The 25,500-nt window shown below is 54.4% G+C and overlaps 1 protein-coding gene across 3 annotated transcripts in view; it reads right to left on the bottom strand.

Annotated features, from left to right (window-relative positions):
• Positions 1–1,186: 1,186 nt before the first annotated feature.
• The window catches only part of CERS3 (ceramide synthase 3), a 112,546-nt gene continuing 88,232 nt past the window's right edge, over positions 1,187–25,500 (bottom strand). For all 3 annotated transcript variants that reach the window (XM_070053524.2, XM_070053523.2, XM_089311140.1), the window contains one exon: positions 1,187–3,146. In XM_070053524.2, coding sequence (XP_069909625.1) covers positions 2,994–3,146 — 153 coding nt within the window. In that variant the 3' untranslated portion in view covers positions 1,187–2,993. The remainder of the gene's footprint in view (positions 3,147–25,500) is intronic.

Genomic DNA, 25,500 nt, shown 5'->3' on the forward strand with positions numbered 1-25,500 from the left:
AAATGGGCAGTAGACCTGAACAGGCGTTTTTCAAAGGAAGACATACAAATGACGAACAGCTATGAAAAAAAAAATGCTCAACAAGACTGATCAAATACAACTACGGGAGCCATCACCTCCCTCGGGTTATGGCTGCTGTTAGGAAGGCTGGCAGGGACCCTCACACACGGCTGGGGGACGCAGCAGGGAGGCCCTCGGGGATGAAACACAGACCCCCCATGACCCAGCAGGTCCACACTGCGTGGTTATACAGAGGCCGTGGGCACTCCCATGGCTCACACCAGGCGGGAAACACAAGCAACGTAGGTGTCCGTCAACTGATGAACACATGGAGAAAACCTGACTACCCAGCCATGGAAACAGGATGGAATCTGGTCACCTGAGACCAGAAGGAGGTCCTTACGGTGGACGCCATCAGCTGGGCGGAGGGCCACAGGAGCCGTGTGGAATCTGAAAGCGCTGCTCTTACTGGAGCCAAGCCCAGGGACAGGAGGCTGGGAGGGCAGTGCGGGGGAGGGGGCTCCGCTGAGGACAGAGACATGCTGGTGCTCTGCAGGGGGGCTCGATGGTGGCAGCGTCACACGGAGGGGAGTACGTGACGTCAGATGTGTTTCACGTGTTCTTAAAGCTGGACGAGAGTATGTTGAACGTTTCCGCCAAAAAGGTTTCATGAGTGTCAGGACTCAGGCTGAACAGTGCCCGAAGCACGGGGGACCGGGCACTGCAGGAAGCCCCGTCCATGTGTGCAGTTCTTAGCTACCAGGTAGAAATCCAACACTCTTCCGTTTCTGCCCCCGGGGGGCACCGAGGCAGTGAGGGAGGCGGTGAGCGGGGCTCCCCGGGTCACGCTGATGGCCGCCAGGGGCCCTGTGTCGGCCTTCCTCCTGCAGCCTGGCAGTGGAGACACGGAAGCTGTGGCTGAGACCAGCGGGCCCGAGAGCCTGCCCTTTCCCACGACCTCCAGGGTCCCACGCAGGCCCGGGTGCCGTCCCCATCGTGTACAGTGAGAGGCTCCCGCCTGGCAGGCCTGGGCGAGCTGGCCAGGGCCCGCCACTTCCCACCTGGCCCCTGGTGCACAAGGCCAGCACCCGAACACCCACACCTGACACCCGGCCTGTGCTACCCTGGGAGGCCTGCGTCGTCTCCCAGGAGGCAGCGTGCACTGATCAGTCGGACACTCTGGGTGCTGGATTCCATTTCAGTTTTATTCTAAGTCCTTGCCATTCCAATGACAGGGAGGCACTGTGGCTTGCTTTCTCCTGAACTCCTGGCACAGGCCTGAGCCCTTGTTTCCTGCGGAACGAGAGAATCCCTTCACGGCGAACCACACGAGCCCTCAAGGATGCTACAAAGACGCAGACCCCGCTCTCGGGGAGCAGCTGAGCGCGTCCGGCTGCAGCGGAGACGCTGGAACTGCAACGTGGGCTTCACCTTTGACATTCAAATGACAGTGACAGCTGGAAGACAGAGAAGCAGACACACCGCAGCTCACGGAGACAAGGTCTGTGGTACAGACAAGACCAAAGGAAGTGTAGGGAAGAAACAGTCTAACTAGAAACACAAAATAAATGCCTTGGAGTGACCTTCTATGTAACAAGGATACAATGCCAACAACAACTCAACGGCCGCGCCGCGTGAACTTGACACTGTGTGCCGTGATCCCGCGTCTGGTGCCGTCCTCATGCAGTGTGCGTTCTGCGGGGAAAACCTGGTGGCTGCTTTTCTCTCCCCGAAAACTCCTCAGAAAGATAGTTCACTGGGAAAGGATCTGAAAAGGGTTTTCATTTGTTTTTCTGTTTGGCCTCAAGGTTTAAAAACATGTTTTTATTAAAAACAAAAACCAGAACCTCAGCCTCTTTTGCTGTGCACGGGGCCTGCCCTGCTCCAAGGCCCTGCAGCCTCCGGGGCGGGGCAGGCTCTCCAGTCTGGGGGCTCACCTCCCACGGGCTTGCATCCAACTCAGGCTTCTCAGCAAAGGAGCAAAAATACAAAACCTGACCCCAAACTCTGCACGGCTGCAGTGGGCGTGGGCAGACGCTGCGCCATCCATTCCTCCTCTACAGGCGAGGGGGCCGTGCCGGGGCAAGGCCAGAAGGGGCCAGAGCTGTGTTCAAGTGTCCCCCACGGCCCCCGCCCTGGTGGGGAGGGGGAGCCAGCAGCTGACCCCAGCCCTCACCCCGCCCCGAGTCCTCGCTGCCGCCAGGGTTGCTGGGGGGTCTGGATACGCAGGGCAGGCCCCTGGATGATGGGGCTCAGGGAGCCACCTGGGGGCCCCCCGGGAGGGGCACAGCAGCAGGGATGTGGCCCTCTTAGGGAGGACCAGAGCGAGGCGCCAGGAAAGCCGAGGAAGAGGGGCCACAGCTCCTTGGGGGCCGACAGGAACAGCAACGGCATAAAATGGAGAGCGCCTCCAGGTACTGGCATCTCTTGACGTCACCAGGCGCTGGCCTCTGCTCAGGGCTCCCTCCCCCCAGACCTGGCTGGGCCCCAGCACAACCAGGCTGGGGGCAGCACAGCAAGCACTTGGGCTTCTGCTATCCCATCGGAGCCCGGCCCCAGGCCTCTAGCCTGCACTGTGGGGGTGAAGCACCCTGAAAACCATCCCCTGGTGTGGACCTCTGCCGCTGTCCCACGCCACCTGCAGCTCCTTTCTGGGGGAAGAGCCGTGCTTGTGGGTTTAGTCAGCACTTGTCGGACTGTGCAAGGCGTGTGGTGACAGGGCGCCCCGCGAGGTGAGCTCCGGAAGGCGACCACAGCCAGGACGGCCCCGGAGAGACCCGTGAAGCCCTGAGCAGTCTGCGCGAACACCCGTGGGCACCCATGGGCACCCACAGGCATGCTTCCATGTAACATTTTCCTAACACAAGTGAACATTGCTATACACATCTCAGGCGGGTTGGGAAGGGGGAGGGCAGAACCCGGGGTCTCCGTCGGGGCTCCGGGCCACCACAGTCCTCGCAGCACCTGTGCAGGGCCAGCACGTGGGCTGCGGGCTAGCGGCCGTGCTGGCCATTCGGAACCAGATGCCTGTTGGCCCCAAGGCCATTCTTCAGAGAGTCTCTCTCCTTGCTTTTGGAAGCCTCTTCCTCTTTTTCCTCTTCCTCTTCCTCCTCGTCCTCATCCTCGCTCCTCACATCCTGGATTTCCTAGACAAAGGAAACAAGGGCAGTCAGGAACCATCTCCCAGGAGGCTGTTTGTTTAACAATCCTTTATTTGAAAGGCAGAGTTAGAGAAAGAGAGAAAGGGAGAGGTCTTCCATCCCCTGGTTCACTCCCCAAGTGGCAGTAACGGCAGGAGCTGTGCCGATCTGAAGCCAGGAGCCAGGAGCTTTTTCCAGGTCTCCCACATGGGTGCAGGGGCCCAAGGACTTGGGCCATCTTCCACTGTTTTTCCAGGTCATAGCAGAGAGCTGGATCGGAAGAGGAGCAGCTGGGACTTGAACCAGCGTCCCAGTGGGATTCCAGCACCACAGGCTAGAGCTTTACCCACTACGCCACGGCCAGTCCCTCACAGGAGGTCTTGAAGAGCAAACCCAGCATCCAAACAACCAGGTGCTCACCAGCCAGCCCATGTCATTAGTCATAAAACAAACTAAAGGACTGAGATTACACAGAGTGTATTTCCAAACCACAAGGTAATTAAGCTAGAAACTGGTATCAAAGAGTCAGTTAGGAAAATCTCAAAGCACTTAGGAATTAAACAACACCCTCCGAAATAACCAGTGGGTTACAGAGTGAGACTTAAAGAATCTTAGAAAACACCTTCAACTAACTGAGAATGAAAACAACAATCAGGACTGCAGTGCAGTTAGAACGGTGCTGTACAGGAAACACTGCACTCGATGTTTCCATCAGCAAAGGAGAAAGCTTTCAGACAGCCTGAGTTTCAACCGTAAGAAACTAAGAAAGAGATCAGCAAAATGAACTCAAAGCAAACAAAAGGAAGGAAATAATACAGGTAAAAGAAGTGAAACTAAAAACAGAAAAAAAGCAGGGAAAAGCAAAACCAAAACAGCTAAGACTTAGAAGGACTGCCAACACGGCCGGGGCCGGCACTGTGGCACTGTGGCCTATGGGTACAGCTGCCACCTGCAACACCAGTGTCCAGTATGGGTGCTGGTTCCAGTCCTGGCTGCTCCACTTCCGATCCACTTCCCTGCTAACGTGCCTGGGAAAGCAGTGGAAGATCGCACAAGTCCTTGGGCCCCTGCACCCACAGCCACAGCCACAGCCACAGCCACAGCCACAGCCACAGCCACGCAGGAGACCTGGAAGAAGCTCCTTGCTTCCCGCCCCACCTGGCCCAGCCCAGGCCGTTGTGATCACTTGGAGAGTGAACCGCGGAGGGAAGACCTTTCTCCTTTTCTGCCCACAGCTCTGCCTTTCAAATAAATAAATAAGTCTTTAAAAAAAAGAAAGAGAAAAAGAAAGCAAACATGGTGTGACCAGTAACGTCTGGGAAGTAAAACAGCACTTGTTTGCTGGTCCGATTGCCGGGAGGTTTCGCGCTGGCTGATCCGCATGCTTCCTAGCGGCCTTACGCAAGTGGTCCTTCAAGTCCCTAACACCGAGCTGGACGCTTCTCTGGGGTTTGTTACAGCAGTTTTCCAGGGCAGTCTCCTTGAAGGGCACCGGGCCCCAGAAGCAGGGAGCCGGGGCTTACAGAGCAGCCCTCACTGTGGAAGCCAGTGGCTGGCGTGAGTTATCACGGCAAACCCGAGAGCTCAGCCAGCTCACGGCGCCTCCGGCCAGCCAGCTTAGAACAGACGTGAGCAGCGATGGCAGAGGGAGGCGGTTTCCTCCCACATCATCTTTCAAGATGACATCCATAACCACACCCCTTACTTTCTCCTTCTGAGACCTGCAGGCTAAACCCGCCCACCTCCCCCGCGTCTCGGGGCTCCTGCCTTCAAACAGCTCCCGGGGTGGGCACGCAGACGCGGCTTGGGAAGAAACAGCGTGCACACCGCCTGCTGCTCCATCACTGACCCACGCGTCCTGGGGTCCTCTGGGTGTTCTCCCCATCAACACAGAAATGGTCTCAAAGCCAGCGCACCTCACCACACACACCAAGAATGAACTTGAACGTGGCGCCTCCCCGGTGAGGAGGCACCAGAGACAGGCGAGCCTTGTGCCCTGCGCTGAGCCCCCTCCTGTGGACGATGCCTCCCGGGCAGGGGCCCCATCGGATGGCGCTTCCTGCCACGGTCGCTGCCCCTCAGTGGAGTTTTGTGGGGAATAAGAGGAAGCCCGAATCAGAACTAAGAACCTCATCTCTGCAGGCAGGAAGACGGGCTGCAATCCACACAGTCTCCCGGGACGTGCAGAGCTGCCTCAGCATAACCTGGAGGCTGCCCCCACTCCCCGGCCCCAGCCCCTCGCCCACACCCCTACCTCTGGGGGCTTTGCAACTGGATGGCATCCTCATGATCCCGCATGTCGGAGACCAGTACTGATGCCCACATGTCCCACTGGACACACGTGCAGGTAAAAACCCCGCTCAGAGCTGCCCAAGCCTAGAAGCCAATTCCACTTGACACTCGAGCACAGCGACTTTGCGTGGCCCTCCCTATCTGTGCAGCCAGCCAACCACCAACTGGAAATACTCCGGGAAAACACTGTGTCTGTGCTGAATGGGTACAGGCCTCTGCTTGTCACCTCCTAAACAATTTGTACTGTTGTCACAGGTATCCAGTATCGCAAGTAACCTGGAGACGGTTTCAAGCCCACAGAGGCCAAGTGCAGCCTCTACGCAAACACCTCGCCACCTGACAGGAGGGACTGCGGCGTCCACAGATCCTGATGCCCTGTGGAGTCCTGGAGCCCGCCCCTCACAGACCAAGGGATGCTTGGATTCGGGGTTCCCCAGGAAGACAGCTGCATACAGGGTGAAGGGAAGGCGACCTCGTTTTGCTTGGAACTTCACAGCTCCATGGTGAGTCTACACACACAAGAGCACAAACACTGGTGCCCCTCATCGGGCTGTTCAGCGTAATCACGCACACGTGTTACCCAGGAAATGCACATTTTAGCAGAGCTGTCTTTCTCCTTTTCCATTTTAGGACACTGGGGCATTGTATTACTGTTTGAAATGATGGTTACAGGCAAACTACATGATGTAGACATGCCCTCACAGGCTGGCAAAGGGGTATGGGGGCTGACAAGATTAAGAACCCTGGCCCAGGACACGACTCCAGCTGGAACGGGCCCCATGTGTGAGATGGATGTACAGGGTGGGCTGCATGTTAGGCAAACAATATAAAGAATTTGCATGTTATTCAAGTAATAGTCAAATCTCATTTTATATTCAATCTTATAATAAATTTATAATAGGATTTCCTGTCATTTTCAAGACAATGTTAATGGCAATGACACTTAAGGGGCTTACTGAACCCAAGGCATGGCTAGACTAAGCAGCTAGTGTGGACAGTAAAAACCCCTCCTCACAACCACAGGATACTGGAACTGCTCCCCCCAGAAAGGAGTTCAGTAAATCCCGCAAGGCCAACGCCATGCGAGGCAGCCAGCGGAAAACGCAGGCCCTGGGCTCCGGAGCTACGGTGCCCTGTGGGCAGCTGCACACCCGCGGAGGGCCAGGGCACGGGCAGGCGGCTGACCCGGCGCGCTCTGAGGCCAGCTTTGACAAGAAAGCGTCTTTCTGTCTCCTCTCCCTGAGCCCAGCACCCACTGTCTCACGGCACATCCTCACTCCACGCTGACCTTGCCCTTGGAGCCCTCAGGATGGGTCTGCATGCGGAACACTGGAAACTTTCCCTTGTTGATGGTTTTCCCCAGGTGAGACAAACACTGGCATGCCCCACACCACTCCACTCAAAGACGATGGCTGAGATCTGCGAGGCCAATTTGGCAACCTCTGAATAATGCTTCAACCCACAGTTTGCAAACCACTGGCTGAGCAATGCTGGAAGAATGAGGCTTTTCTAATCATCTGGAATCAGAAAAGCTGAAGAAAAGATGTAGACCACAACCGATACTCAGCAAAAACACTTCAAACTGCCAATCCCATCCAGCCATTAGAGCACCTAATGGAAGTCAGAACAGAGTCGCGTCGGCTCCAGGGGGAGCGAGAACTGGACGCAGACGCGGGGCTTCCGGGACCCGCCTGTCCGCGCCCGGCCGGCCAGGACTGCTTGCACAGGCAGCCGAGCCCTTCCCTCTGGTTTGCTGCTCTTGGCTCACCAGCACCCCGTGCTGGGCGCGGTCCCCAGGCTGTTAGAACTTAGCAAGGTGCAGGCTGCCGGCCCTGAACCTTTCAACAGATCACTAAAGGCCCAAGGAGATGCACGCGTGACCGAGGATGCGGAACCACGGCTGCACTGCACAGTGGACTGGGCCCCAGCGCCGCAGTGTGCGGGGCACGCCTGCGCGTTCTCTGCCGGGCCGGCACAGCGCTCCTCCGGTAACTGCAGGGAACTTTCGGCAACTGGCAGTGTCCAGCTAGCTTTCCCACACGCGGCCGAGGCTCTCCAGAGCAGGGTGTGAAAGGCATCGCTGACGCCACAGCTAGGAGTGCACGAGTAGAATTTGGTCTCTTTGCCCCCAGCACCTCCTTTGGTTACACAAGAGGGTGGTAAAGCTAGGAGGAGCAGCTTACTAGCTTGGTGGAGACTTTGTTCCCAGTCCTAACAGGAGCTTTGGCGCTCCCCGTCCCTGGCCAGCACAGGGGGAACCTGCGTTCAGGGCACTCACTGTGAGGGGATCACCCTGTATGCCAGGGGAAACAGAAACCCTGGAAGTGAACTCCCCCTGATTAAAGTCATGCTGAAGTTCAAACCTGTCCTTGGGAGGGCGTGTCCTGGCGCAGAGGCACAGAGATGGAAGCCCCACTCCTCCCAGGAACCACAGGATTCCTAAAGATGAGGGCAGACTTCAGCTTCTGCTCGGGCTCCAGGAGAAAGGACTGGGAAGGGCTAATGCTTGTGGGGTGATTTCCATTCCCGGACAATAAGTGGTGCTGAGCACAGGACGGGTGCTTAATGGCCAAGGGGAGTCTTCTTAGGAAAAACATCCACTCACACTCTTCACCCACTTTTGAACTGGGCTGTCTGGGTCTTCTCGCTGCTGTTGGGTTTTAGGAGGCCTTAGTGTATTCTGTCCACTAGTCACTACTGGGTACAGGATTTGCAAACATTTTCCCTCATTCTGTGGGTTGCCCCCAAGTTATTATTTCTCATTAAATTCAATTCACCAATTTTTTCTATTGTTGCCTGTGTCTTTGGTGTCACAGTCACGAACATCATTGCCAAGTCCAGGACTCGAACCAGTGCGCACCTGGGATGCTGGCACTGCAGGCGGCGGCTTTACCTGCTATGACACAGCGGGGGCCCCTGTTCTCCTTTTGCAAAACTATTTTGGCTGTTTACGGGGCCTACAGTCTTTTAAGTCTGTGAAGTTTGGACCTAAGTTGCTTAAAATAGAACCTTAGGAGCCGACGCTGTGGCATAGAGGGCTAAACCTCCGCCAGCAGCACCGGCATCCAATATGGGCATCAGTGTGAGTCCCGGCAGCTCCACTTCCGATCCAGCTCTCTGCTATGGCCTGGGAAAGCAGTAGAAGATGGCCCAAGTCCTTGGGCCCCTGCACCCACATGGGAGACCTGAAAGAAGCTCCTGGCTCCTGGCTTCGGATCAGTGCAGCTCCAGCTGTTGCAGCCATTTAGGGAATGAACCAGTAGAAGGAAGCCCTCTCTCTCTCTCTCTCTCCCTCCCTCCCTCTCTCTGTCTGTAACTCAAATTAAAAAAAAAAAAAGCCATGGGACCTTCACGTGGATTTATTTTGGTTCCCTGACTCACAGAACAGACCTCACCGTTGTGACTGGTCTATGTATACAGGACACTACCTCTGAATTCCAGAGTCAGACACACAGTGGCTCAGCCATGCAATACAGACTATGCTCTATTTTAAATCATGAAGCAACAAAGTAGAATCTATAATTAAATCATAATTTGATTAACGTTTTAAATATAATTTGCTTAAAGTATTATTAAATTACAATTTGTAATTTATTTATAAGTCCTTAAGACATTGTTCACTGAGCTAACACTCCGAGCTTTTAGGGGAAAAGTAGGTTTTCAGGCCAGAGGGCCTCTGGGGGCATGTGAGCCAGCACGTCCACCTCCCTGTGAGGCCAGCGCTCAGGCCTGGGCCCGCCAGCCGAGCGGCCCCCGTGGCCCCGAGGCCCCACACTGCGTGGCCCGGGATGAGCTGCGCGTTTCGTTCACACTCCCCAGCTTCCCCACAACAAGTAAACACCACAGAAGACTGCAGGGATCACCAAACAGTGATGTGATTACGCCAACACAAGGGCTTGGGGACTAATGCTGCTAAAATGACAGCCTTCTCCTGACTGTTGCATTCTGCATCCTGCAGAAACCTGGCTTTAGTTTCTAACTGGCCTGAAAGTTCCAGAACCCAACTGGACAAAGAGATGCAAAACCACTGTGAAACAGAAGTTCAGAGTTTAAATAAAGCAGCTTTTATGACATAACCATGGCAAAACGGACGACTAAGCCCAGCAATTTTGCATTAAAATTGAAATGCTAAAGCTTGTTTCAAATGTTAGTATCTAGGACACTTGAGGAACCCAAAGAACTCAAAGCAGCATTAAGAAGGGAGGAAAAAAACTGCGATAGAAAAACAGGGCAAGGATACAAAGAGGTAGTTCCCAGGAGAGGCCACACAGGTGACGAAGGAAATACTGAGGCTCCAGCTCACTCACCAGGAAAACGCAAACTCTAACAGCTGAGATGAGATCCCACGTCCACTAAACTAGCAAACACTGAAAACACTGACAGTCCCCGAAGCTGGTGAGACTGTGCAGAGACCCTCACAGGCTGGGTCTGAAAAACCGTGTGCAAGGCCACACCCACGCTCAGCCTGAGCAGTCGGGCAAGGGAGAAAACCAGAGCAGTCACATGCACCCCACGTGCCATGTAGGTGGAGGTCAGCAATGTACATGCTCCCATGTTTGTGTCTGTGCATAAACATAACATGGGGCCAGCACTGCGGTGGAGCAGGTCAAGCCGCCACGTGTGATGCCAGCATCCCATATGGGCACCAGTTCCAGTCCTGGCTGCTCCACTTCTGAACCAGTTCCTTGCTTATGCACCTAGGGAAAGCAGTGGCAGATGACCCAAGTGCTGGGGCCCCTGTACCCACATGGGAGACCTGGATGAAGCTCCTGGCGTCAGCCTGGCCCCGCCCTGGCTGTTGTGGCTACTTGGGGAATGAACCAGTGGATAGATGATCTCCCTCTAGGTTTCAAAATCAATCAATAACTCTTCAAACAAACATATAAACACAGAGGCATGGGTGGGAGGGTACCAGCTTCAGGAGGGCAGTGGTCCCTGCAGAGGGAGAGGGGAGACGGGAAGAGCTGGAGCACACAGGGCCACACCACCTCTCCTCTCTAAGGCGTCTCAGGTGCCTTCATGCGCGCACAGCAGGCACTCGGGATGCGTGAGCGATGAACGGATCTCTAGCCCAGCAAGAATAAAATACCAGCTCAACACGACTTCTCCCCCCTTGCAAACTCGAATGCACAGCTGCTGGGCAGTCTGCCCTCTGCCGTCTCACCGTCGCATCAGACTCCGGCCTCCGCCCTCCCCCCCACTCCTGCCCTGGTCTGATTTCAGTACATGATTCTGCCGTCCATGCAGCTGCTCCTGACGGCAGCCCAGACACCATCCTCGATTCCCGCCTTCCCTTCCTGTTTCAGTTCCCTGCCTAGGACACCAGACCCCGTTCAGCGGCGGCCAATTGTGTCAGATCTCTGCGGCCGGGACCTAGGGTCTGGGCTGGCAGCACCTGTCAAGCCCACACTGGCTCACAAACTATTTCTGGAGTCCCCGTGCATTGACGCTGTGCAAGGTTTCTGCCCTCAAAGAGCCAAACCCTAAGGAATAAAATAAGAAACATACGCAGCCCGGCACCACCTAGCAATGTTTCAGTCTGCAACGGACTGCACCTAAAACAGTGGCCCCGTAAGACGACACTGGAGCGGAGACATTCCCATCACCTAGAGACATCGTAGGGGTCACGGCATCAGAGCTCAGCACGTTACTCACATGTGTTGGGCGGGGCGGGGTGGGGGGGACTGGGGAATCAGATCTCCAGTTCAGCACACATGACCATGGAGAGAATGTGACATTGATAACAGCCAAGGACTGTGGCACTGGTCTGTCTTTACCATACCAAACTTTTTGTTAATTTAGGGTCGTCATTAAGAAAGGCTGCTGTGGGACAGCATGCTAAGTGATGCCGGCAGCAGCAAGCGGGCACGCCGAGTGCCTGTCCTACCCTATCCACGTTTGGGCAGCACAGGCTCTGATGCTCCACATACCGCGATGTGAAGCAATGCATCACTACGTGTGTATCTTTATCAATTACACAGCATTCGCCTGTTCACAAAGGTAAGGACTTGGCCCTGCTCTGTATGTCCCCAACATGACTGCAGGGATAACCAAACAAAATAAACCTTGGCAAAGATAAAACACAATGCGCATTTCAAGTCAGTGCGCAGTCTGCCCACAGCACCTCCACGGACCCTCGGGGAGGACAGCTGCGCCAGTGGCCCCATAAACCCCCAGCCCGGGGTGTTGAGATGTTGTAACTGAAGTCGGTGCCCTGAGTCTGCGGGTGCGCAGCCCCGTGGAAAGCCCAGGAGGCTGTGAATGACTCATAATGTCCCCCTGCTTTCTGAATGACTCCACGTCTAAATCCACCACTGGCAATGCAACAAAGAGCAATATAATAAGCATTTTATGTTGTTTTGAAAGCAAACTTTTAGCTTTAACTGTATGGGGAAAAAGTACACTCGAAGCACTCAACTTTCTAAACTCCTAGCAAATCGCATCCCTTTGTGCTGTATCAGCTCTGAGTACCCAAGTCGACAAGGTCACAGAAAGAACAAAGACTGCTCCTCCCCCACCCCTCCAGGGGAGCGGCCTTGCATTTGAGTTGGCTCCCGGGAGGGAGGGCTGGCTGCACCCAGGCCTTTCCTCTCAGCAATCTGCAACAGGATGCCCTGCACACTTTAGCATGCAGGTCACCACCTGAGGCTCTTGACTTCTCACTCGGCCATTTCCCCGTGTCTAGGGGTACCTTGGCCCATGGTCAGAGCTCAGCCTGTTAGCAAGAATGCTTGCTGCCCCCAAACCTGCCACGGACAGCCGCTCTCTGCTGGAAGAAGAAAGGGAAAGCAAGGGGTCACCTAAGGCTCTTTCAGGTCCTGAAATTCCACGACCTCAGTGCTCTGCCCTTCCTTAGTCTCCATATTTCATGAGCGAATTTTCAGGCCAGAAAAGCAGTACACGTATGTGTAAAATTACACGTATGTCTCACTCCATACAATAAAAGATTCTTTGAAAATAATTAGTAAGTCATTTTGTGAAATAAATCATGTTTTTAATTTTCCAGGGAAATGTACTATTTAAGGAATTCTGTTTCTCTGCAAGGAAAGAATTCCAATGTGCTGATTTCAAAGTCTGAATTTTCATTTATAAGGCTGTGTGCGTGTGCGTGTGTGTGTGTGTGCGTGTGCCCAGAACACCTATGCGACATACAAGTCTGCTACTCCTGTCACCGTGTACAAGACGGGAGTGTCTGCTGAGGTCCCGTCCACGAGGTTCACCAGCCACTTGGGCTGCTTGGCAGGCAAACCCTCGCCAGCTGAGGGACCGCCGTGGCCCCTGCCCGGTGGTGGAGAGGACACAGCCTGTTTGTTCTGCTTAATCTTGTGGCTCTCAACCCAGGATGCAAATTGAAATCACTTATGGGGGGGGGGGGGGAAGGCTGCCAAAAATTCCAACGTCTGGGTCCTCCCCCGCGGATTTTGATTTAATTGGTCTGACTTGGGGCCAGGCCAGAGTATTTTCTGTTCAAGCTCCACAGGCCATTCGCATGGGCTGAGATCGACATAACCAGCACGTAACAGGAAGGCCTAAAGTAAAAGGCTGAGTTTCTGGTTCAAACATGTATTAGGCAAAATAATAATGGCATTTTTATGAAACAGTTTAAATAAAATAGCCCTGAATTCCTTTAATAGGCCTTTTAAACAAAAGAAACATTTAAGCACCTGTCACCAAATGCCATTCTTTCCCAAACAAAAGACTCAAATGGTAACCGGATCAAGCAAAAGGCAGTTTAAAAAGGAGGACTGTGACTTCCAACAAGAGCCAGTCCTGAGCACCACCAGCCACTTCCCCGCTCCCGGAATGGGGCCGGACAACAGCACGGGAGAAGAGCCAGAGATCTTACAGCTCCAAGCTCAGCCGGCACCAGCGACAGTTAGGGACCAGCTGCCGCGCAACACAGACAGGCCGAGCAGACACGCTTGATTTTTCATTAATGAAGCCATCTCTCGAAACCTCTGCTCAGTGCTAGGGACGACACTTAAAGAATCGGGCTCGCATGGGGCAGGAAAGTGAGCAGATGGGTGGAAAACGACTCCAGGGCACAGCTTAGGAGCAACGGTGGCAAACGCCTGGACTGTGACTGCCGACTGCCAGGACCAGGAAGGGAAGAGGCGAGCCCCACCCCCGCCTCCCTCAGTCTCCTGCCTCGGTGCCGTTTCTAGGCTGAGACACAGCGACCAACCCGAACAGGTCCCAGTGTGCCACTGCGCTGAGGAAACTGCCGTTGGAGTCCCTCAAAGACAGGGCAGTTAGTGTGGGGGCAGGAACGGCGGCGGGAGGGAGCTCTGGCAGCACCAGCGCACGCTGCAGAGGGGACTGAGGGGTCCCCTGCAGTCTCTTGGCCGGGTATGGACCGTGCACATGCATGAGCAGATCATCTGAGCCCAGGGGAAGAATCACCAGAGAGGCATTAGCAGGACAACCCTGGCACACACACTGGGTCGGCAATTTCCCCTCTCACCAGCCAGAGTGAAGAGGCGGCTCCGTACATGGCATACATTAGGGCAGCCATAACTAAATGACATTCTGCTCTCATCCTAAAAAGACTTAAATGCAAGGCTTAAAAGATCAAACTAATCACAGGTAGCTTAACTATATACAAAATCCAATACTATTTGAAGGAATATAACAAAATCCAGCATCCAACAGTATAAAATCCAATATACATGGTATCTAATCAAAAACCACAAAATTTGAAAAGGGGCTGGAAAAAAGACACATGGCCAGGAGAACATTTAATGAAGAGAGACAGATCTAGGGGCCGGCGCTGCAGCACCTTGGGCAAGGCCTCTGCATGCAGCACATCGCATATGGGCGCAGGTTGAGTCCCAGTGGCTGCTTCTCTTTTGATCCAGCTTCCTGCTAATAGCCTGGGAAAGCAGTAGAAGATGGCCCAAGTTCTTGGGCCCCTGAACCTGCATAGGAGACCCAGAGGAAGCTCCTGGCTCCTGGCTCTGGAACAGCTCAGTTCTGGCTGTTGTGGCCATTTGGGGAGTGAACCAGCAATTGGAGGATCCCCTGCCCCCCGCCTCTGCCTGAAGGATACAATAAAAATGAGGCCTTTGAACATGCAGAAATGATGCCATTTCTGTGTGTGGCGGAGCTGCCTCACCTCCCCAGAGACGGGAAGGGGCGTCTGTGCGGCGTCTGTGCGGGCCTGGTCCCATCCACGGCAGGTCGCCCCTTCCCCCCACAGTGGACATGTGACAACTGGAGCCCAGCGTGGTTGTCAGACGCAGCATGGGGTGCTGCTAGCATCTCCCGGGTAGAGGCCAGGGAAGCTGCTAACAGCCTGCAGCACACAGGACGGCCCTCACAACAACAAAGAATTCTCCACTCCCAAATGTCAGTGGCGCCACTGCTGTGACGCCTGGGGCTGGATGCGGCCTGCTGAGGCTGAGAGGGAGTCTCCCACGGGAGGCCGAGCCTGACTGCTGGGGTCTGCGGGGAGCTTGGGGCCGCGAGCTCAGGCAGGTGCACCCCATCTTCCCGATGTCCTCCTGAGCCTCAGTGGGGCCACCCTGACAGCGCCCCCTTCCCAGGACACGGCCACCCTGACAGATCAGGACACGGCCACCCTGACAGCGCCCCCTTCCCAGGACACGGCCACCCTGACAGACCAGGACACGGCCACCCTGACAGTACCCCCTTCCCAGGACACAGCCATCCTGACAGACCAGGACATGGCCACCCTGACAGACCAGGACACGGCCACCCTGACAGCGCCCCCTTCCCAGGACACGGCCACCCTGACAGACCAGGACACGGCCACCCTGACAGCGCCCCCTTCCCAGGACACGGCCACCCTGACAGCGCCCCTTCCCAGGACACGGCCACCCTGACAGCGCCCCCTTCCCAGGACACGGCTTCTGCAGCTCCTCCACCACACACACTGCCCAGAGCCCCGCCGAGCAGGCTGGCTCGGCTGACACCACCCCACAGTGCTTCCCTGCCGTGGGGGATGCTGGGGCTCAGGAACTCCTTTCACCCACCCCCGCACTTGACAGAAGGACGTGCAGGGTGCTAAGAAGCCCTGCACAGCAGAGGCAACAACCAGCAACAGAGCCAGACGACAGGACCTGACCAAGGAGTCACGGCTGAAACACGTGCAGAACCCAGGAACGCAGCCCCAGAAAGCAAACAATCTAGTAAAGAAGTGGGCAAAGGACCTGATGAGACTTTTCCCAGAACACATGTGGCAAAAACTACATGGAAACAATGCTCAACCCCACTGGCCGCCAGGGAAACGCACCTCAAAACCACGAGAGGAATCGCCTCCCCCAGTTGGGATGGCTATTAGCAAAAAGGCACCACGTAACAAATGCTGGAGAGGGTGTGGAGAAAAGGGAACCCTGCTACACCCTTTCTGGGGAGAGAAATTAGTGCAGCTGCTATGGCGAAAAGCAGGCGGGTCCCTCAGAAAACGAAGAATGGATCTCCCACACGCCCCAGCTCTCCCCGTTCTGAGCGTGTGTCTGCAGGCAGCGAGGGGAGCATGTGGGGGAAATACCTGCACCTCCACACTCACTGGGGCACCACTCACAGCAGCCAAAACATGGAATCAACCCGGGTGTCCATCAGCAGACGAATGACAGGTTGGCAATGCCACACAGTGGCTTAGGCTGCTGCGTGGGATCCTGGCATCCCATTATTGCAGTGCTGGTTTGAGTCTCAGCTAATGAGGCTTGGAAGGCAGAAGATGATGGACCAAGTACTTGGGCCCCTGCGACCCATGTGGGACACCAGGATGGAGTTCCTGGCTCCTGGATTGGGCCTGGCCCAGATCTGGCTACTGCAGGCATTTGGAGAATGAACCAGCAGACAGAAGAGCTCTGTCTCTCTCTCTCTCTGTCTCTCCTTCTTTGTTGCTTTGCCTTTCAAATAAATAAATCTTACAAAGAAACAGGTGCATGGATAAACAAAATGTGGTCTATAGACACAATGGAGTATTATTCCACCATGAAGAATGAAATCCTGACATTTGCAGCTAAGTGGATGACACTGGAGTTTATTATGTTAAATGAAATAAACCAGACACAGAAAGATAAATACCATGGTTTTTCTCTCATGTATGGGAGCTAATAATAATAAAAATAGAATGCATGTTCAATCCGAATTTAAAATAGTGATCACTAGGAAGGCTGGGGGATAACAGGCACCACACGCCAGCAGAGTGACAGGCAGCACAGGGGGGTGAGCGTGGCCCTTGGCGACGTGCAGTGTTCTGCGTAACTGGAGCAGAGGAGGTGGTAGGCTCCAGGCACAGTGGCAAGTCAAGAAGAGGAAAGCCTGTGGGCCTGGGATGGTTGGTCTAAGCTATGTACAGGTGTTGAAAAGTTGCATGATCTTCATTAAATGGTAACCTAAAATTGAAAAATAAATTTAAAAACTAAAAGGACATGTAACCTGAAGGAAACTGGTGTCTGGGGGTGGGGGAGAGGAGGGTTAGAGGGGGAAGGGAGCCACAGCAAGTGGGCTGGCTTGGGACGCGTGGGACACGTGGTTCCACGGCTGTACCACCACCCCTGTTTTCTGCACACTGAGGAGTGACAGTCATTTCCCTTCCAGCAGTTCACCCCCGCCACAACCCTGTAAGGAAGGCAGGGAGGGTGATTAGTAACCCTCCTGAGAAAACAGCTAGAAGAAAACTGATGGCTTCCTGAAGACGTCACAGCTCAGGTAGAGCTGGCCCACAGCCTGGCGGATTCCTACAAGGGAGGCACAACTGTCTTCCAGGGAACCAGCTTCAGGGGCGGGGCAGGGAAGGTGCAGCTGGAAGCCACACAGGTGCATGGCGACCAGGAACCCCTCGGCACCCAGGCTCCGACACCCACCGTGCTGGGCCCTCTCTGGGGTGTTATTTTTGGCTGGAGGTAGCTGCCTTGCCCATTCCAGTGACCGGTTAAAGGGCAGGAGGACCATGCTCCCTCGAGCTGCCTCCCTTCCTTGCAGGTTAACTTCTCTCTGCCTGTCCAGCTCCCTTTTCTCCCTCACAAGTGTAGAAGCCAAGAGTTCCCCCCAATCCTCCTCCTTATGCACACTCATGCATGTGCACACACACACATGCACACAAAGCACATATCCATGCTTGCACACACAAGTGCAAACGCACACATTTGTGCAGGTGCATATTCCCGTGCACACACAAGCACATGTGCCCTCAGCGAGGCACACACAAGCACAGGTGTACACACTTGTGCATGCACACACGAGCACATGGCTGCTTTCCCTGGTTCACACTGAAAATACTAGAGAAGCAGACCACTTGCTTGGAACAGTTCAGAGGCCAAGGCTTAGGTGAGGCCAGAGCTTGGGCTGCGGAGTCAGGTGAAGAGTTCGTGCCTGGCAGGGCCCTCCGTGGGTTTTCCTGAGCCACCCACGTGGTGAGAGGACGCCATTAGAAGAACACAGCCCCTGTGAGAGTCCTGAGTTCCCAAAACAGAGCACGGACCAGGCCATCTGCATCGTCAATCATTCAGGCGCTAAAGCCCACATGATAAATCAGAACGAGAATGTGTTAAAGACTCGTTTCTTTTACCCACGTCCACAAACTGAATGAGTTTCCAGGAATAAGGTTTCCTTTGTGTGACATAAAGCTCTTTCCTGAGATGTGCATACTAGGGGTGGAGAGTACGGGGGAGGGGCGCAGCCATGGAAAACAGTGGGGATCCCAGGGACAGCGCTGGCCAGCGTGGGGTCACCCCACACCTGTTTTCACCAATCTCTCTGGCCTAAGAGCCCATTAACAGAACTTTCACATTCCGGTGTGAACGTGTAGATTTATGAACAAGTCATGCATGTGCCTGTCAAACTCAGACCCAGTGAAGACACCTGTGTGTGCGCCAGGCTGTGTGTGTGCGCGTGTGTGTGTGCACTGGGCTGTGTGTGTGCGCCAGGCTGTGTGTGTGTGCGCATGTGTGTGTGCACTGGGCTGTATGTGTGTGCGCTGGGCTGTGCATATGTGCACTGGGTTGTGTGTGTGTGTGCGCTGGGCTGTGTGTGTATGTGTGCAGGGGTGTATGTGTGTGTGCTGGGCTGTGTGTGTGTGCACTGGGTTGTGTGTGTGTGCGCTGGGCTGTGTGTGTATTGTGCTGGGGTGTATGTGTGTGCACTGGGCTGTGTGTGTGTGTGTGCTGGGCTGTATGTGTGTATGCTGGGCTGTGTGTGTGTGTGCTGGGCTGTGTATGAATGCTGGGATGTGTGTGTGTATTGTGCTGGGGTGTGTGTGTGCGCTGGGCTGTGTGTGTATGCTGGGTTGTGTATGTGTGTGTGCTAGGCTGTGTGTGTGTGTGCCGGGGTGTGTGTGTGTGTGCGCGCTGGGCTGTGTGTGTGCGTGTGCTGGGGTGTGTGTGTGCGCTGGGGTGTGTGTGTGTGCACTGGGCTGTATGTGTGTATGCTGGGATGTGTGTGTGTGCACTGGACTGTGTGTGTATGCTGGGCTGTGTGTGTGTGCGCCAGGCTGTGTGTGTGTGTGTGCTGGGGTGTGTGTGTGTGCTGGGTTGTGTGTGTGCGCTGGGTTGTGTGTGTGTACACTGGGTTGTGTGTGTGTGCACTGGGCTGTATGTGTGTATGCTGGGATGTGTGTGTGTGCGCTGGACTGTGTGTGTATGCTGGGCTGTGTGTGTGTGCGCCAGGCTGTGTGTGTGTGTGTGCTGGGGTGTGTGTGTGTGCTGGGTTGTGTGTGTGCACTGGGTTGTGTGTGTGTACACTGGGCTGTATGTGTGTGCGCTGGGCTGTGTGTGTATGCTGGGGTGTGTGTGTGCGCTGGCCTGTGTGTGTATGCTGAGTCGTGTATGTGTGTGCGCCAGGCTGTGCGTGTGTGTGTGTGTGCTGGGGTGTATGTGTGTGCGCCAGGCTGTGCGTGTGTGTGTGTGTGCTGGGGTGTATGTGTGTGCGCTGGGCTGTGTGTGTATTGTGCTGGTGTGTGTGTGTGTGTACTGGGCTGTATGTGTGTGTGTGCTGGGCTGTGTGTATATGCTGGGCTGTGTGTGTGCTGGGCTGTATGTGTGTGTGCTGGGATGTGTGTGTGTGTGCACTGGGTTGTGTGTGTGTGTGCGCTGGGCTGTGTGTGTATTGTGCTGGGGTGTATGTGTGTGCACTGGGCTGTGTGTGTGTGTGCTGGGGTGTGTGTGTGCGCTGGCCTGTGTGTGTATGCTGAGTCATGTATGTGTGTGCGCCAGGCTGTGCGTGTGTGTGTGTGCTGGGGTGTATGTGTGTGCGCCAGGCTGTGCGTGTGTGTGTGTGTGCTGGGGTGTATGTGTGTGCGCTGGGCTGTGTGTGTATTGTGCTGGTGTGTGTGTGTGTGTACTGGGCTGTATGTGTGTGTGTGCTGGGCTGTGTGTGTATGCTGGGCTGTGTGTGTGCTGGGCTGTATGTGTGTGTGCTGGGATGTGTGTGTGTGTGCACTGGGTTGTGTGTGTGTGTGCGCTGGGCTGTGTGTGTATTGTGCTGGGGTGTATGTGTGTGCACTGGGCTGTGTGTGTGTGTGCGTGTTTCCTTTACTAGTCAAGTGACAGCCTGATCCTTTCAGGATTTTATTTAAAGAGAAAACCCTCCGACTTTGTGAAATGATCTTTAAAACCATGGGTACGAGAGATGTCCGAGCTTCTCGGGTCTCCTTTTACTTGGATCTTCCCTGTCCCTCGTGCTCTTTTCTAACTTCGGCTGGGGCAGCGGGGATCCCAGCCACCACTGGGAAGACAGGAAGTGAGTGGGTCTGCGTGCGCCCAGGTGGCCGTGAGATGCGCGCACCGAGCGCTCCCTTCCTGTGCCGGCTGCTTCGGCTACTTCCTGTTCCCTCCCGTGACAACTGCTTCTCTGACTTCCTGGTGGGCAAATGCTCCCAGCAGACCAGCACCTCCAAAGAACTAGTATTCTGAAAACTTGTTTAAAAACATGCTAAACAGGAAATTTCAGAGCACGCACGGTGGAGCGCGTGTCTGGTGAAGCAGGTAGGAAAGATCACGCGTAAACCATCCTTGGGCATTCGCAGGGAAGTGAGGCTTCCCTAAATTTTTAACAGGCACCTGGCAGCTGAACAGTCGCCCTGCCCTGGCATCCAGCAGCTTCCTACTTTCAAAGAGCAGATGATGGAGCTAGGGAAACTGAAAGAAACACTGCTTTACTTTGTAAAAAACTTAACCTAATCTGTTCCCATTAGAGGTCAGTTTGCCTGGAATTAAGAGATGAAGGGGGCAGGGGACAGCATTGTAGCACAGGGGATAAAGACGCTGCCAGTGAGGCCAGCATCCTATATGGGTGCTAGTTTGAATCCCAGCTGCCCCACTTCCAATCCAGCTCCCTGCTAATGCACCTGGGAAAGCAGCAGAAGATGGCCCAAGTGCTTAGGTCCCTGCCACCCATATGAGAGACCCAGAGGAAGCTCCTGGCTCTAGCCTGGCCCAGTCCTGGCTATTGTGGCTGTGGGGAGCAACTGGGAGCAACTCGGACTAGACTAAGTTACTGGAATTAAGACTTATTCTATGCATCTGCTCTCCCACAATATGGCGCTGGGAGAGAAGAAAACAGCTTCTACACAGCTGCCTCCAGTTCAGCCAATAAACTGTAGGACTTGCTCCTGATTGGAGGAGAGCAGTGTACTCGGCGTGTGGGCAGCCGAGTTAGGATTGGCGGAGGAGGACTATAAAGGAGGAGAGAGACGGCATGCACCAGGAACATCTAAGAGGAACATCTAAGGGGAACACCTGTGCAGCCCCCGAGAGAGCCAGCCAGCGGTGTGCCGCTCCCCCGCGGAAGTGGGGAATGTGGCAGGGGGAACCGCCCTTCCACGGAGGTGGAAGGGATGGTAGCCAACCCGGGAAGGACCAGCAGCCAACCCGGCAAGGACCAGCAGCCAACCCGGGAAGAACCAGCAGCAAACCCGGGGAGGGCCGAGCAGACGAAAGAACAGCGCAGGGTCCTGTGTTGTTCCTCCACGAAGACGGGGAGCGACATAATGGTGCCGTGACTCGGATATGAAGCCTAGGCAGGATTTAGTGTCGTTCCTCCATGAAGAGGGGGAGCGACAGTGGCCACTTAGGGAGTGAACCAGTAGGTGGAAGATTTGTGTCTGTCTCTGTCTCTCTTTCTCTTTGTCTCTCTCCCTGCTCCTTTCTCTGTGACTCTTTCAAATAAATAAATAAAACCTTGGGAAAAAAAGATGTGGAAGGGCACCTGGGCGCCGCCAGCAGCAGCGAGAGGTGCAGTGGCATTGGAAGGTGACTAGCATGATGACTGTCCCAAGAGAAAGAGGAATCATTTTGGAAAACCACAATGGGAAACTTCCAAATAGCTTACAAAGAGATGCCAGACACCCTGGGAGAAGAAGTCACGATGGGGCAGAGAAAAGGCCCCTGACCACCAGTCACTGCACGGGCTGCCATCCCAACTCCCCCAGACCCCGGGTTCCCCCGCAGACGGACCCTTCCTTTCAGCTCTGCGCTGCTCCCACCTCGAGGGGTGAACACATGGCTCTGCTTCATGGCACTCATCTCTGTGCCTCTGTTGTGCCGTGCGCCTAGCGCAGAGGCCTCCTGGCCAACAACAAAGCAACAGGTCTTCTCTGGGGGTGGGAGAGATAGGGACGACATGGGGCCCTGCCTCCTCTAACACACTTCCTTGCTTTTATTACCCTGGAGCCACCAGATGGCTGCCTATTCAACTCTGTTCTCTAAACAACTCCACCCTTTCAGGTTCATAAACACTTGGGCTTCTGATCACTTCAAGCCAGACAGTCCCTAATGGTGACACCACGCACAAGTTTTTTCATCATGCCCTCTGTGAAGAGCTGGGATGAACCCATCAATTCCTCACCAAACAATGAGAACAAAGAGAACTGGACAAAGTCAAAGACGCAATCGTGAAATGCGTGAGCACGGAGCACAAGCCACAGTGGGCACGCCGGAAACACAGCCAGGATGTGCACAAGCCCACGTTGCCTGTCTTGAAGATGCACGTTCACAGACACAAACCCGGGGGACCCATGAGAGCGATGCAGAGCAGCGGGGCCCTGGAGCCTCAGGCTTTGTGGGCGTGAGCGCCCATCGGAGAGCTGCGTGCACAGTGCCTTGAGACTCGCAGGCAGAGCTCAGTCAACTGCCCCCCAGCAGCAGGGTCACAGGGCCCACAGAGGCCCCTTCCAGTTCTAAAGCTCCGTGGGAACTCCATTCCAGCGAATGTTCAGGGTGGAAGGATGTTCAAGTACCACATCTGCTCGGCCAAGCAACTTAATACAGTTCTCCTCATCACAAGTTCACAACCCACTGCTGTTTCTTGGGTAAAATTCAGAAAGACACATAGCAACTGACAGCGCTGTAAAAATACTGCATCTCAGGCGTCACTCTCTGTGCTGTTTTTCTGAAGTCTTGTTTGGTCAAGGGCAGCATCTAGCCCCGCGTCCCCTCCCGACAAAATGCTGTTTCAGGTTTGTGTCTCCGCCCCGTGCGCTCACATCTGTGAGGCGAGGAAGCAGCAGAAAGGACTGTGGGGACTCTGAGTCCGCACAGCTGCCGCCACCTCTCTGAGCGACCGGAAGAGGCTCGGCGGCAAGCCACCTGCCGGGCAGCTCGTCACAGGTTCTCGGTGACTTGGGACAAAGACCTGCTTATGTAGTCTGGTGACAATGAACAAGGAGCCGACGCTTATCACGGGCTCCCCATGTGCCCCGCACTGGCCCGAGGGCAACCCCGTTCTACACATGAGGGCACTGAGGTGACAGAGGTCACATTCCCAAGGTCACAGCCAGCACGTGGGGAAGCTAAGGTCTGAGTCCACACTCTCACTACCAGCTGCTGCTCTGGGAAGCTATCTGAGATTCACTAAACATTAGCCAAATATCTTCTTATGCTTTTTAAAAATCCACAAAGTAAAGGCTTATGCTGCATTTCAATCTGTTAGCTTGATTTTTCTATGTGTCTATACTGTCTTTCCCTTCATACTACTGTTTTAAATTCATTTTTTCTGCCTTTAAGTCAGCTAAAGAATAATAGAAAGGCAATGCAGTGAAAGTGAAGAGACTCGCACTTCTCTTGGCTTTCCCATGAACTTACTGTGCGGACTCGGGCAGGCCTCAGTCTCCTCGTGTTCCTCTCTTTAACTAAAACAGGCAGTGTGTGTCAAGTGTCCTCTGACAAGCTCAAAGATGCTGCCTGTTGAGCTACGGATGGCTGGGCCGGCTCCAGGCGGCAGCTCCCCGGGCACGTCCTGGCTGGTCACCAGTGTGAGGTGTCACGGCCACATGCTTGAGCTGGCCAGGACCCAGCGTGTATTTGTAAAGGAGGACAGAAAAGCTTACGTACAGTCAAGTGCTCTCAAGTAATATTAAACAAAAGCACCCCTTGTTCCTTCTAATTTCCGCTTGACACGTACGTCTCAGGTTTACAGAGAACAAGAAAGACGAACGCGTCTGCCTGTCGTGCATGGCTCTGCTGTGCTGTGGGGGCTCCCGGTTCATCATGAAGTCACCCATTTTATAGAAATCAGATACGCTTCCGTGCTGAGTTGTGTTCTCAGGCAGCAGACGCCTGCTAAGTCAAGTCGGTATTTGTCAGCGTCCTAAAGTTATGGTGGTGTTTTACTGTAAGGACTTCAAGAACAAAGCAGTGGGAGGAGGTCCTCATTTATCATATGTATGCAATGACCCTAATTTTTTAAGGGAAAGTTAAGATGTGGCTATTACAAAAAATGCCATTTTTAAGAAATATTTCTTTTCAATCTGCCACGCAAACTCATGGAGACCAACACTGATGAATCACCTGTTTCGTGATTCCCGCCCTGAGCAGTGCTTACCCATCTTACTTATTCATTTGCATACGCAGTGACTTACTGAGGTGCTGCGCAGGTAAGGAACTGAAGGCACAAAATCCCAGCCTCGTAAGACTGAGCCTGTGACCTTGTTCCGCTCCATGTTTCAGACAGTACTCAAGAGCTGGTCACCTCAGTGACAACCGGGGTCGCAGTGAGCGTCACATGTCTTGCAGAGATTGAGAGCTGATTTGTAACTTGTTCTCGAAGAATGCAGCCCCTGCCTCTGTCCCTCTGCTCTCCTTTGCAATTCAACTCTGCCTTCCACGCCACCCTTGCAAAGGCAGCTTTATGGCTTTGGAGGAATGAGCCGATTTCACAGCCAGTTTTGCCACTGCTGTGGAAAAGAGAGTGCACATGCGAGCTGACTGACGTCACAGCAGCTGCAATTGGAAACAGCTTTTCCCGAGGACAGCGTGAGAGGCCGGGGCTTCCTGTCCAAGCTTTCTGAGCTGCTGAGCTCCTAATCAGGCCTGGCGTGACTCCTGAGAGATCAGAAATTGGAAAATCCCACTGAAGGCAGCACGGGTGCCTCCTATTTTCCAGGCAGCCCTCGCCTTGGGTCACGTCCAGGCCTGTCATTACTGTCACTCACCGAGGAGGAAGGAACAGCTTCCCCCAGGGCCAGGATCCCCAGGAAGCCCTGAGCCCCTGCAGCGCCAGGCGCCAGGCGCACCAGGGCCCCGCCCTCCTGCCAGCTGAGGATGTGGGAACTGTCCAGCGGCTCAACCTCCTCAGCTCAGTGACTTCACCTCTTATCAGTCATTTGGATGTAAAATAACTTTTTCAGAGATGATAGAAAACACTAGTTTGAATTTCTATGAACTAGAACCTGATTTAATGAAAGCCTTCTTCTTGGTACTCCAACTTTAAGGGAGAGAGTCAACTCTCAATATAGCAAGCTCACATCAGCACTTCAGTTTAAAAGAGAAAGGTCAGAATTTGGTCTCCTTTAAAATCAATCCAGATGCAGCCGGATTTCTGGATCGAGGAGCCAAGCGGGAACCCAGAGGTCAGCCTCACAACACCCATTTAATCTGCCAGCTCTTCAGCGATCTTTGAGACACACTTGCTACAGTGGAAAATGAATTAATCAGAGCTGGTCAGACTACTTAGCAGAACACCTGCCACAGCCGGGTCACCACCCCAGGAGAAGTGGCGCCGTGTCACACACAGCGGCAGCACTGACAGCGGGCCCGCACGCCCCTCCCCTGGAGAGGTACACGGCTTCAAGGAAACAAGGAGAGGCACCTGATGTTGAAAC

Source organism: Oryctolagus cuniculus, chromosome 12 (assembly GCF_051225735.1).
Source record: "Oryctolagus cuniculus isolate XC-2025 breed Fujian yellow rabbit chromosome 12, ASM5122573v1, whole genome shotgun sequence".
Classification (NCBI taxonomy): domain Eukaryota; kingdom Metazoa; phylum Chordata; class Mammalia; order Lagomorpha; family Leporidae; genus Oryctolagus; species Oryctolagus cuniculus.